General features: G+C 39.0%; 1 protein-coding gene across 4 annotated transcripts in view; it reads right to left on the bottom strand.

Moving 5' to 3' along the window:
- ESRP1 (epithelial splicing regulatory protein 1) overlaps positions 1–13,486 on the bottom strand; it is a 51,857-nt gene that overhangs the window by 24,902 nt on the left and 13,469 nt on the right. For 3 of the 4 annotated variants that reach the window (XM_032421869.1, XM_032421870.1, XM_032421866.1), the window contains exons 5-11: positions 9,222–9,320; positions 9,030–9,084; positions 7,713–7,823; positions 7,466–7,598; positions 7,329–7,371; positions 4,752–5,053; positions 1,657–1,875 (exon numbers count right to left, since the gene is read on the bottom strand). In XM_032421869.1, coding sequence (XP_032277760.1) covers positions 1,657–1,875; positions 4,752–5,053; positions 7,329–7,371; positions 7,466–7,598; positions 7,713–7,823; positions 9,030–9,084; positions 9,222–9,320 — 962 coding nt within the window. The remainder of the gene's footprint in view (positions 1–1,656; positions 1,876–4,751; positions 5,054–7,328; positions 7,372–7,465; positions 7,599–7,712; positions 7,824–9,029; positions 9,085–9,221; positions 9,321–13,486) is intronic. The other variant, XM_032421867.1, reaches the window with a different exon arrangement.

The following is a 13,486-nucleotide window of genomic DNA, read 5'->3' as shown; positions in this document are numbered from 1 at the left end:
AGGAAATGGGAGCTGCAAAGCAGTGAAGGTGGGTGAAAGCTGTATCATCAGCCTTGCTTGGGAGTCCTTGTCTTACCTCTTCCCTGGCACCTCCACCTGAAACCTTGGTCAGACAGGTGTTTATAGACATTTCCTCAATTACTAATAGCTTGCTAAAAATCTTGTTTAAAACCAAGCTGGTAGACTTGTTTCACAGAACCAGAACATGTCAGTTTTCTTTAACATGGACAATTTATGGGGGAGAAAAAACACAATCAGCTTTTAAGACTCCTTTCCTTTTTTATGGATTTATTTAAAAGTCTCTAAGGGACTATTTAGTGCAAATTATAACCATGCAAGTTACCATAAGAGTTACCATACCAGGGAAATTAGGGATACCAGGGAAACCCAGTCCAAGATGGAAACCTAACATCTTCGAGGCAGCTAAAAGCTCGTCCATCATTAAAGAAGCATTTCTCCCAAATACAATCACAATAGGTCACGTGGGTCAATAAGAGGCAAATATGTTCATTGTGGTTAATCAAAGAACAATAGCCCCTAGGTTATTAGAAATGGTGTTCAAAGAGAAACCAAACAATTTCCTGGCGATGTTGAATTGTAGGGAAGCTTTATTCAAAAGGACTCCCACCAGTGAAGCATGCTGAGAGGATATATAGATTAAAAGTTGCATAGCTTAATATTGACATAAGAGTTAGAATGAGCATGTGCTGGTGTGGAAAACCAAGCCAGGGGCTCAGGAGGTTTTCTGATTCCTCATACTCTGACTAGCAATTTAGAAAAATGTTGGTATTTCCAATACAAACCTATATTCAACCCATAATGCTCAGAAAACATTTTAAAAAATTAATGCAACCTTGCTTTTAAGAGTTCCAAATTTTAATTAAAATCACTTGGTTCACAGGTTTTTAAAAATTCTGTCCCGCTTGTCATAGCACACAATGCTGGTAAATAATTCAGCAACTAATGGATTAATTTTGTTTAACCAAAAATCAAGGGACACCAAGACAGGAACTACTTTTAATATGCTTAGAATATATACTTCTATACCATTAGGATTTGGTTATCCTCTGATGGAGGCTTCTCAATGTTCACGAACACATTCGAGCACCTGTTATGATCACACAGTATTCCAGGTGGCACACATACAAATCCTTACTAAGTTTGCACTCTACTAAATGTCATTTGATGTCATATATATATATATATATATATATATAAAATAAGCGAGTTCTAAACAGTCTATAGATAAAAAATACTTTGGAAAACAGACATGTTCTTTGGTTTATATACGGTCTACAATCACTTTCATACTACAACAGCAAAGCTCAGTAGCTGCAACAGTAAAACCCAGTAAAATGTTGTACTAGACGGATAGTGTGTGTGTATCCTTCCTGAGACTACTGATAATTTGGTGCATATAAGTGATGTTGGAATCAGAGCTGAATTTAAATTACCATGCTAATGATAAAATTCTCTCTGGAGTTCATCTGAAAGACCGCCTGCATCTACAGTTAAAGCTTTCCTTGAAATTCTGAAAATTTCCTTGAAATTCACGATACCGCTGATGAACACCTGTACATTTTTTTTTTTAAAACTGGAAGAGAGCCTTTGATCCTAAGAATAAGCAAATCAGTTTTCCAATAAATTACTCCTTACCTGGTGATTCAATACCATGTGAACCCCATGAGTTCGAATATCTGTGGAAAACTCCCCCAGAAAGTCCAGGATGTCCTCAATTGTGGCCGCATAGGGAAGACCTCGAAGGCGTATACAGTCTCTAACATTTGTAGGGGGTACGAATTGCTGAGGTAGCACTGGAATAATGGGAGGGGTTGGAAGTGGAATAAGAGGGGCCGAAGAGAATCGATTCAGCACCTGTACTCGAAGCAAAAGAGAAGTGATTTAGAGCCTTGCTCCTCCAATGGGGTCTGCAAACCAGCATAGCAGCATTGTGCTGTGGAACACGCCGGGGAGCGTGTCAGAAATGCAGCAGCTCAGCATCTCAGTCCTACCCCGCTAGGAAACATAACCTGCACTTTAACAAGAGCCCCCGGTAATTCATAAGCATATTCAAGTTTGAGAAGCACCTATGAAGATAGGGACTCATACTGTTCAGCGGGGAAAGCACGAGACCCCCACTTCTGTCAAATGCATGCTGAGGCACATGCCACACCCAATACGATGTGCTTCAATTAAGGACTGGTCTACTGGACAAGTACCCCACGATCTCAGGACAAATATCCTGAAAAGTACGCTGCTTGTATAACAATCCAGACATACTGCTAAATGTGAACTTTGGTAGCAATCTATTAGATTTCGTTTCACGAAGCACGGTGTTCCCCTTAATACTGTTGTCACATTCTATCTCCAAACCCAAGCAAGAGAATGACATAGTAAAGGAACCACAGGTCCAGCAATGGCTCTGGATTATGTTATAATGTAATGCCACATTTCTAACAATGTATAAGCCCAAGACAGAATGGCTGGTAATGTAAAAATGAAAACAATTATTTGATGACCACAAAATAATCAGTTTTGAAGTGAATTTGAGATAGTAGCAAGAGAGAGCATCTTGACTATCTTAAAGTCATGGAATTCGGCTAGCTTGAAAATGAGTAAGAGGTTAGGTATATTTAGGAGAAAGGATTACTCCCAGGCAAAACTCTATTATAAGGTTCTGGTCTAGCTCTAAAAAAAATTAAAAATTGAAAAGATTAAAAAGGGGTACCTGGGTGGCTCAGTCGGTTAAGTGTCTGCCTTCGGCTCAGGTCATGATCCCAGGGTCCTGGGATCGAGTCCTGCATGGGGCTCCCTGCTCAGCAGGAAACCTGCTTCTCCCTCTCCCTCTGCACCCCCCCCCCCACGTCCTGTTCATATTCACTCTTTCTTTCTCTCTCTCAAATAAATAAAATCTTAAAAAAAAAAATTAAGTTCTGGTCTATCTTTGCCTTAGTTTAGAACATGCCTGCTAGTTTATAATACTAGGAAGTTCCTTGTGCAAACAGCATGTGTGACATCCCTAGGTTTTCTGATCTTATTACTGTAGCCTTAATCATCCCGTAAACTGAAAGTATAGAATCAAAACCCTCCCCCAAAATTACCCTAATTTCCTCACTCCCACCCTGTCGAGATGCTAAGAGGTGACAGAAATCAAAGAACTAATACAACACAGCCAAAGAAACTTCAGAGCCAGCAAGATTTTTAAAAAATTATACAAATAATCAGACACAGCACAAACATTATGGGACGAACATGAATAGAAAATAAGTGTGGTTGTAGACAAACTCAGCACAGGAAATGGTCAAGCACCTTCCGATACCTGCCAAATAGGAGGTGAGCAAGTAGTTATTGAATGAAATAATTATTAGGAATGAAAAGATGACAGTGCATAGGATCACTTAAGCATTTCTGAAATAAATCAGTAGGATGGGGGCTGGAGAGGAAGCTCATCTATCACCCAAACCTCATTATGGTGAAGTCATATAGAGACAGCACACTCTATATACCTAAACCAAATCAATACACAGTAGCTGAGGCCCTGGAGTAGTCTATTCTAGGCCAAGATTTCCATAAAACTGTCTGTCCAATTAAAGATCTAAAATCTTATTTTCCCCTCCTCTGGTTTGGCACTGATATGTTTAATATGTTTGAAGCCTCAAGCATGTTTAGCATATTTTAGAAATTCAGAATTTGATACTCCTTTTCAACAAGGCACAAAATTGTTTAAATTATAAGTATGTTCACAGTTTAGGGTTCAAGAGCACTAGTACATCAGGATGCAGAACTAGCTTAAAATGTCACCTATGTTTATTCCAGGTATAAAAATCATGTCAGTATCCTAACAGATGAGAGGTTCTTTTCAACTTTGGGCAATTGTTTCAAATCACAATACACAATGAGCTTTGCAGAAAGAAGCAAGGCAAAATCATTTTATGAACTCATAGGAATGATAGTAGAGTCAGTGTCCTAATTGCTTGTAAAAAAGATGAAACCTATCACTAAAGTTGCTCTGTTCTACTAGGGGACCCAAGTAGATTAAGTTGGAAGAGCCACATGTGAAGCAGTCTGCATGATCTCAGATACAAAAGAAAAACAAAGACCCTTAAAGACCTTTCAGCTGGGGAGTCAAGAAGAATAGCCAAAAGGCTTGAAACCCTACAGATGGCTTCATGTCTGGATCATTTTGCACAACTGAATTGTCCCATCTGTGCCTCAAAAACATTTCTGAATTCTGAAAGAATAACAGGACAAAAGGACACTTTATACCATCACTAGCAGTATGGAACTGATCAAGCCTTTTCGGAAATAAATTTGGTAAGATATTAAAAACCTTAAAAGCTCACCCCATCCAGTTCTAAAGAATCAATCAGAAATTGAGAGTTTCATAAGCATGTTTATCTAGAAATTTCTTATAGATGAAAAAAAGCCAACCTAAATGTACAATAGAATTTCTAAATAAATTATGTATATAACATTAAAAATGAAATTTTTTAGACATAAGTAAACTCGCAAAATACGTAGTTTTTAAAAAGAATATAGTGTATCTATAGCAATATTCTAATTACATAAAACAAATGCATTTTCTTTGTGCATAGAAAATAACAGTGGCTATCTTTTAATTACGGAATGAAATTTTTTTAAATGGACCTGTATTTTCTGTATTTTTCAAGTTTTAACACAATAATGTAGGATTGTTCTTGGAAATAAATAGAAAATCACACAAAGCCACTAGAATGCTCTTAAAAACCAACCTGCTGGACTTCAGCTGCTGTGCTCCTGAAGAGTTCAATGTATCTTTTACCCAACAAGTCCTTATGCTTCCTCAATGCATTCTGTGCATATTCTTCACAGGCAAAGAGGACAAAAGCATCCCCTGTTGGCCTACCATCTGGATAGGTAACAAAGAGGATGCCTTCCTTCCCCCCCGTGATGGGGCAATGCTGTCCAAAGAAGGCCACCACTTCATCCGCTGTGGCTGTGAAAGGGAGACCCCGCATGCGGACAATGACTTGATTTTCCTTGGAGAGAAATTGGGCTACCTCATTGGATGTACCTAGGGAACACAAATACCAGGAAGCATGGAGAGAAATGGTTAAGACATCAACTTTACCAAACTTAACACGGTAAAATTCTTGGCAATGTCTTGAGTTTATCATTAAAACTCATACTCCCACGGAATTCATGAAACACCCCAGGAATCAGAATTCTCTCCCCACAAATTTGAAACCTTTCCCCCCTACCATTTTCATAAAACATCTAACTTGGGAAGGTGGCCAGACAATTAAATCATGGACCAATCACTATATTCTTCTCATGGACAGGCAGTAAGTCATCATGCTAGGTAAGAACACAGGTCAAGGAGCTAGAGTGCCTGGTCCAATCTTGACTTTGCCATTTACTAGGCTATGACTTTAGTCAAGTTTAACCTCTATATTTTAGTGTCCTCATCTGTAAAATGGGGGTAAAGTTACCTACGTCACAGATTTATGATAATTAAATAAGTTACTACACATAAAGCACTGTTATTATTCTCCTGATTACTTTTTATTGAGAAAGGTTCAAACATAAGGGGAGTATAATGAACATGCACGGCAGCCAGTTTTGAGATTTATCAACATTCTGCCTGTCATAAAGCCTCTTGTACAGTATTACCATATAGCAAATATTCAGATACACATCCTTCGAGCTCATATACTCGTAACATTTTCCTTATTATTTTTTAAGAGTCTCTATCACTAACGTGGGGCTTAAACTCACAACCCCTAGATCAAGAATTGCATGTTCTACCTACTGAGCCAGCCAGATGTCCCAGTAACATTTTCCTTTAAGAGCAAACTCTCATACTACCCACATACCATGAAATCCCAGGATTAATGTATGAGCTAACCTTGCCATCTATCATGGAACCTCAGAACCATAGCAACTCCAAAAATATTTTATACCCAACCAATATCAAACATCACTTTGGGATTTTGGAAACACAAACTTGAAGCTCTGAATTTGGAAGCCTTAGTATATCTAAAGACTTAAGTGTCAGAATGGAAATATACCAGCAAATTGTGCAAACAAGATGTTTTTACTACAAGTTCAACAGTTCCAAGGATTTTAACCAGGGCTATATATTACCGAGATACAAATGTTTTCTATATTTAAGGTGAAAGTCACTATATATTTGGCAAGAGTATATTTTCAAAAGGCTCTTAAAAGGTCTACCTACATTCTTAGATTTAGAGTTATCCTAATGAGTGGCACAGAGATACAAAATACAAAATATTCACTGCAACATACTTAGGGCGAAAAATTGGAAATGAGCTATAAATGTCCAACAGGGTGTTTAAAAAAAAAAAGTGTATGGTACATAATACTGTATATTAATTAACATTTACGAAAATTTAGTTACACGGGAAAATATTCCTAATACACTAAAAGGAGAAAGTTATAAAACTGTATGAACAGAGCAACAGGAATTTACAAGGTAGTTTTATGTATAGAAAAAAAAAACTTTCAAACCATAATCAACATTTTTTATGCATCTGTTACTTACAGATTTTAAAGTAACAAATCACTCAATAATGAGATAGACATTATCTGTTCCCATTTTTTTCTGACCTTATTACTGCAAACACTATGTACTCAAACATATTAGAGCCAGAAAACTACTGTGTTCCTGGCCATTGACTGATGAGTTACGGAAGCTTGAGAGAAAACCTACAAGCACATATCCAACAATTCCAGGTTTTCTGGTGTGGCTGTTTGAAAGTAGTTTTCAGACTACTTAATTTCTTTCAAGAGCTACTCTCTCCTTTTGTACATGACTTTACAGGACCCCTTTCACCTTTGTATGGTACTATTTTTTTTTTTAAGATTTGATTTTTAAGTAATCTCTACACCCAATGTGGGTCTCAAACTCACAACCCTGGGATCAAGAGTCAGACAGATGCTCTACTGACTGAGCCAGCCAGGCACCCTTATATGGTACTATTATTATTATTATTTTTTAATGTAATGTCTAACCCAACCTGGGGCTTGAACTCTCGACCCAGAGATCAGTAGTTGCACACTCTACAGGTTGACTGAGCCAGATCGGCATCCCTGTATGGTACTATTTTTAAGGGCTATTTAACTACAGTTGGTTGACTGAAGCCTTAGGGCGAGGGTATACACTGTACTCACTCATACTACGGGTCATTTCTTCCAACTTCAAAAAAAAAAGTCAGTTCCTATGTTTCTTTAGGAAATAAAAACTATTCATGGCCCTATTTATCTACTGTGGTATATAAATAAATTTTAGATTCTTCTTATAGCTGCATTATATAAAAAGCACTCACCACCAGCAATTTTAAGAAAATCTTCACCTGTTGCTTTGTAAACCTAAAAAAAGAAAGGGAAATTAAATATAGTTTCTGAGGCTTCCAATATCAATACTCATTCAAGACGTCAAGGATCTCAGGTTGTGAGGACATACCTCAATGTACCGGGTCCCCATGTGATGTTTGTGCCTCTGTAATGCTAGATCCCTGTGTTCCTCGCTTACAAACCTAACCAGAGCTTCTCCATTCCTTCGACCCTGGGCATTCAGACAAAGTGCTGCACCTCCCCTTTGAAAAGGACAGATAGCGGTGGGGGGGAAAAAAGCACAGTGAGGAAAAATGATAGGACACCCGGTGTCCCGTTGAGATTACTAAGTAAAATAGAGATTAAAGAAAACCAACTTGGCAATATTGAGTCCTTTGAAGAATCTTGCAATATCTTGATCTGAAGACTGCCATGGTAAACCTCGTGCGCGGACTATGGTATTGTCATCAATAAGTTCCATCTTGCTGCTGTGGGTAAAGCAAAACTTCATGTTGCCTAATTAGTGCTAGAGAGTCTGACCTATTCCATGCTACCATTTTCCTAGTTACACATAAGGTATTATTTGGTACTCAGACAGACTTGTAATACTGCCTGATTTATTTCATAACCTCAAAGATTACCTGGGTACAGTTCAAAGTATTCCTTAGGTAGTTCACTATACAGAGCCAACTGCCTATGCAGGTCCAACACAGCTAGTTGACTCAGCAAACCATCTAGCAGCTGAGTTGCTGCTTGTTGGGCATAAACTCAAAAGGATCCAGGATCAACTCATAGGAAGCAAAGTTCTCCCAATACCTTGAACCAAGAAGGATAGGTTTACATTTATTCTCAGATCCAGCCAGTATACCAGTGGGGTTTAAATCCACTTTGACAGCAAAACTTAAGATCTGCATAAAGCTGGCAATTAACCCCCATCAGGAATGTGTGCATGCAATCAGAACTCTGCCATTAAAATATCTCCCCTATTAAAGAGGAGAGCCATCACAGAGTGTTTATGGAAATGCATGGGAGTTCCCACACCTTAATGAGTCACTTGCAAATCACCTATTATATATTTTGACACCTTTTGATGTTCTGTTCCTCCCATATTCATATTTCCAGAAGTCCTAGGACACTTTCCAAATGAGTCACTTTCTCCCCAACTAAATAGACCCCAAACTCTCTCTATGGGCAATGACGTCACAAGTTTTTGTTCACTTCAGGCACCAAGCAATCTCAGGAATTCACTGCAGTGAATTAGAAGCAAACAGGTCTACCTGTGATCACAGAGATACCACCATTTCATACTCCTTGCCAGTTATTTCCTTTGCTTTAAAGTAGAAGCTGATAGAACATACTTTAAATTATCTCAGTAAAAATCTTGTGAACTCTTAAAGCCTATGATTTTTCCTTTGTAAGTTTTCCTGTGAGAGGATGAATAGTTCAGAGAGGCTAAAAGAAGCACAGACAATACCTAAGGGTCATAGTGACTAAGGATGCAAATATTTCATTAAGTTTAACCCCCAACATCCAAGCTCACTTTAAGATACAACCTTCTTTTATAAATAACCTAATTTAAAAAAATGGATAGTCAAAAGGTTTAGTGAAGTTATTGAAATACAAAGGGAGTTAAATATCACAATATGAATAAAACAAATCAAAAGGCTCAAATGGAATACCACTCTACTACTTACCAAGTGCCACTTTCAAATTTGTAATTTACTCTCTCTGGATCTGAAAACCTGTGATCTAAAAATGAGAACATAGAAGTCATCATTTTAGCTATTGGGGAGATAAAACTGTGGGAGGACATTCAAAAGTATATACGAGGTAAACATGGCAGGACCAAATTTTAGGTCCGCAACTGTTACAACAGCAATACTTACTATAGGGCTCTGAAATCATTGCTAAAATTATATTCCCCATATCTTCAACTTGAGAGGCTCCATACCGGGAGACTGAACTATTCTTCTCAAAGTTTAAACCTGGGATATTAAGTTAAGGAAACATTTTGAGGAAGTAAAATGATGTGCTTCTAACCCAAGATTAAACTCACACAGAGTCAAGAAGCCAAGTAAAGGGACGCCTGGGTGGCTCAATCGTTAAGCGTCTGCCTTTGGCTCAGGTCATGGTCCCAGGGTCCTGGGATCGAGCCCCACATCCAGCTCTCTGCTCTGCGGGAAGCCTGCTTCTCCCTCTCCCACTCCCGCTCCCACTGCTTGTGTTCCCTCTCTCGCTGTCTCTGTCTCTGTCAAAATAAATAAATAAAATTAAAAAAAAAAAAAAAAGCAGCAGCAGCCAAGTAAAATGCATCTAAGGTTGAGAATGATTTGAAATCACAGAACAGCTGCTTCCTGTCAGTTTGGACTTCACCCATACTTCCTGGAGTCTCCAATTACCCTCTTGGGTAAATGTATAGTAAAATGGCCCAAACAATCCTGTCCTGAGGCACTACCAGTAATAAAATTTATTGAGTAGTAGCAAATGCATGAATACCAAGCACTTTCATTTAGTGTCAAACCACGAAGTATACACCAAACTTAGTAAATTCCTTCATCCTATTAACTTTACAGCATATGCAAGGCAATGAACATGTGGACTTAAAAGACATATAGTCAAGACCATGAGGTATCAAATGGCTTTTTTAGGCTGTTTGAAAAAAGACATTTCAGATTACTGATGACACTATTTCTATGCCACTTTTCCTGAGAACCTCCCTACTAGAAGATTTTTAGAGCCAAATAGTGTAGCCATCTAGATGGCAGCAAATGCTTGTCCTTTGAGAGTGAATTTGTAGAAACAGTTCAAATGCTCAGAGCTATCAATGACCAATATGGATCTTGATCAAGTGAATACATGCTTTGGGTAAGTCAGGACACATGGCTTTTAAGAAATGCATGGCTTAGGGGCGCCTGGGTGGCTCAGTCGTTAAACGTTTGCCTTCAGCTCAGGTCATGGTCTCAGGGTCCTGGGATCAAGCCCCGCTTCGGGCTCCCTGCTCAGTGGGAAGCCTGCTTCTCCCTCTCCCACTCCCCCTGCTTGTGTTCCCTCTCTCGCTGTGTCTCTGTCAAACAAATAAAATCTTTAAAATTAAAAAAAAAAAAAAAAAAAGAAATGCATGGCTTAAATTGTGATGGAGGGTGAGACCAGAAGAGATTTCCATCAAGTTTTACAAATTTACAATCTCTCTAAAATAAGCTTGTATCTTTCTCAAGAAGCTGTTATTTAAATACTTAATTTTGTTATTTTTAAGTTTCAGTACTATAGTCACTCTTTGTATTACGTATAAATTTGCATAAATTTCAGAATGTAGTACACAATGCATATAACAGATAACACTATGGAACTTTGTCTTTTCTTGAGTTTAAAATGAAAACAGCCACCTGGGTGGCGGGTATTAGAATGTTTGCTTTTATTTTAGTTTTCTAACTGGTATTTTATAGTAAGGGTAAAGAAATGAAGACAGACACTAAGTTCAAAGTATTACTTCAATGCAATCGAGGATACAATGTTAAAACAGTTCAGAGAGCTCCCTTCCACCAAGCATCATAACCAATCATCTGAAGAGTTAATTCAATGAGCAATATCCTTTTCCATTCAATCCAAAATCCCTTTCCATTTCATTCCTACACACCCTCCACCCCCACCCCCCCAACCTTTCCTTCTCCACTAAAGAGACATTGTTTTCCCACTGTGCTGGGCAAATTTACTTCATTCACTTCGTGTTGTTCCTCATTCAGCTACATTTCTCTGCCATTAAATATACTACATATAGAAATGCAGCCATATGTCTCCTGGCAAATTACTTAACCCCACTAAACTTCAGCTTATCTGAAAAGCCAAAGCTGTGATAATCTTTACCTCCCTGGGCATTTTTGTCAAGATTAAAGGAGATAAAACAAGTCCAGGGCACAAAGCAGGCATTATAAAAAGTGGTGTCCTTCCCCTCTTCCTAGAGCCCTGGGGTGGCCAACTTTCATAACCCATGATAATCACACTTTGAGGGTCATTCACCAGATGCCTATTTGTATAGTTCACAGGATAATAATCAAGCTGAAATGGTAGGTAATTTCTGCACTCCCCACCCCTCAAATCACCTAGTGATGAAATAAATGTGCTGCCCACTGAGGGATTAGAAAAACAATCCCAGGAGATGTTCAAGCAACAGAGCAATGACCATGGATTGGGTCATTAAAATGATTATTGGGGGGCATTGCTGGCTCATTCAGTAGAACATGTGACTCTTGATCTCATTAAGTTCAAGTCCCACAGTGGGTGTAGAGATTACTCAAAAATAAAGTCTTAGGGGTGCCTGGGAGAAAGGATTACTCCCAGGCAAAACTCTATTATAAGGTTCTGGTCTAGCTCTAAAAAAAATTAAAAATTGAAAAGATTAAAAAGGGGTGCCTGGGTGGCTCAGTCGGTTAAGCATCTGCCTTCGGCTCAGGTCATGGTCCCAGGGTCCTAGGACTGAGGCCTGCATCGGGCTCACTGCTCAGAGGGAGTCTACTTCTCCCTCTGCCTCTGCCTGCCACTCCCCCTGTGCTTGTGCTCTCTATCAAATAAATAAAATCTTAAAAAAATAAAGTCTTAAAAATAAAAATAAATAAATAAAATGATTATCCATGGAAGGTACACAATAAAGTATTAATCTAGTGCTGTTTTCAAGGAATATGATGACAGGACAGAAAAACAAGAGCCAAATGATGAAAATACTTTGGGGAGACAACTGCCCTAAATTTTCTGGGGAGGCAGGGGTGGGGGTGGGAGGACTTTAAGAATCCTTACAGAACTAAGAAGGATTAGCTATGACTAGCCATAGTTTATCACACAAACTCAGCCACTAAACAGTCCTCTGGAACGCTGCAATTACCCTTGTCAGGGGCGACAATGGAGTCAAGAGAAAGGCATTCAAGAAATGGAGACCAATCCCATTGTATAAATCACTGTTTTCAACCTTGGCATTACTGGCACACAGGCCAGATAATTCTTTGCTGGGGTGTGTGGGGAGGTCCTGTGTACTATAGGATTTTTACTAGCATGCTGGCCTCTACCCACCCCAGTTTTGACTAAACAGTATCTCTGGGCAATGCCAAATGTCTCCAAATGGGCAAAAATCAACCCAGGTTGAGAATCACTAGTATAGGGTAACAGTTCCCAATTGTTCCAACTTCACCCCTTACCATCTACTGAACCATCAGAGAAAGCTCTTATTTATGAGACCATCACTAACAGATTTTCAAGAAAATTGGCCAAAGACGGGGCGCCTAGGTAGCTCAGTCATTAAGCGTCTGCCTTCGGCTCAGGTCAGCCCCACATTGGGCTCCCTGGCTCGGCAGGAAGCCTGCTTCTCCCTCTCCCGCTCCCCTTGCTTGTGTTCCCTCTCTGGCTGTGTCCGTCAAATAAATAAATAAAATCTTAAAAAGAAAGAAAAAATAAAAAAGAAAATTGGTCAAAGAAACACCACCTAGGAATCCAGAACGGTGCTGTGTCAATACCCCTATCAAGAGACACACATACATACACACACATAACCCCTACCTTCGGAGATGACAGGAAAACACAGAAGTCAACACTTGATCCTTAGCCTGTTTTTGTGTGGCCCAGAAAAAGAATGGATTTTACATTTTTAAAGGATTAAAAAAAGAATATGAGCAGAGACCATATGTGGTCTACAAAAATCTAAACTATTGACCACCTGGCCCTTTACTGAAAGTTTGCTGACCTCTGGCCTAAAGGAATAGAGATTGCTTGAAGATGGCCAAAACCAGAATGCCACAGGAATGTTTACCATGTCACAACATTCTGTCCCTAAACAGAATATTGGAGGGAAATTAAGCTTTGGAGGAATAGGAGTGGGAGAGCATATTCCATTCAAACCATTGTTTTCTCTTCTCTCTATGTAAGAGGTATTGAGCCTTCTCTCCTTTGCTCAGGTAATTCCTCTATGAAGCCTTCTTATCTTCCTAATCCCCTCACCAAATGAGACCATAGGTAACTCCTATAGGCCCAGCACCAATACCTTCTCTACTGCTCTAGGCTGCAACCATCAATTTAAGGGTTGATTAGATATTACTATTCCTATAAAACATTACTCTCTCCTCAACTGTACTATACATTTCCTGAGCACAGGTCCCTACCTTCCTCTGAT

The sequence above is a fragment of the Phoca vitulina genome, unplaced genomic scaffold (assembly GCF_004348235.1).
Source record: "Phoca vitulina isolate PV1807 unplaced genomic scaffold, GSC_HSeal_1.0 scaffold25, whole genome shotgun sequence".
NCBI classification, from domain to species: domain Eukaryota; kingdom Metazoa; phylum Chordata; class Mammalia; order Carnivora; family Phocidae; genus Phoca; species Phoca vitulina.
Note: the sequence above shows the minus strand (reverse complement) of the source record. Positions and strands in the feature narration are given on the sequence as shown.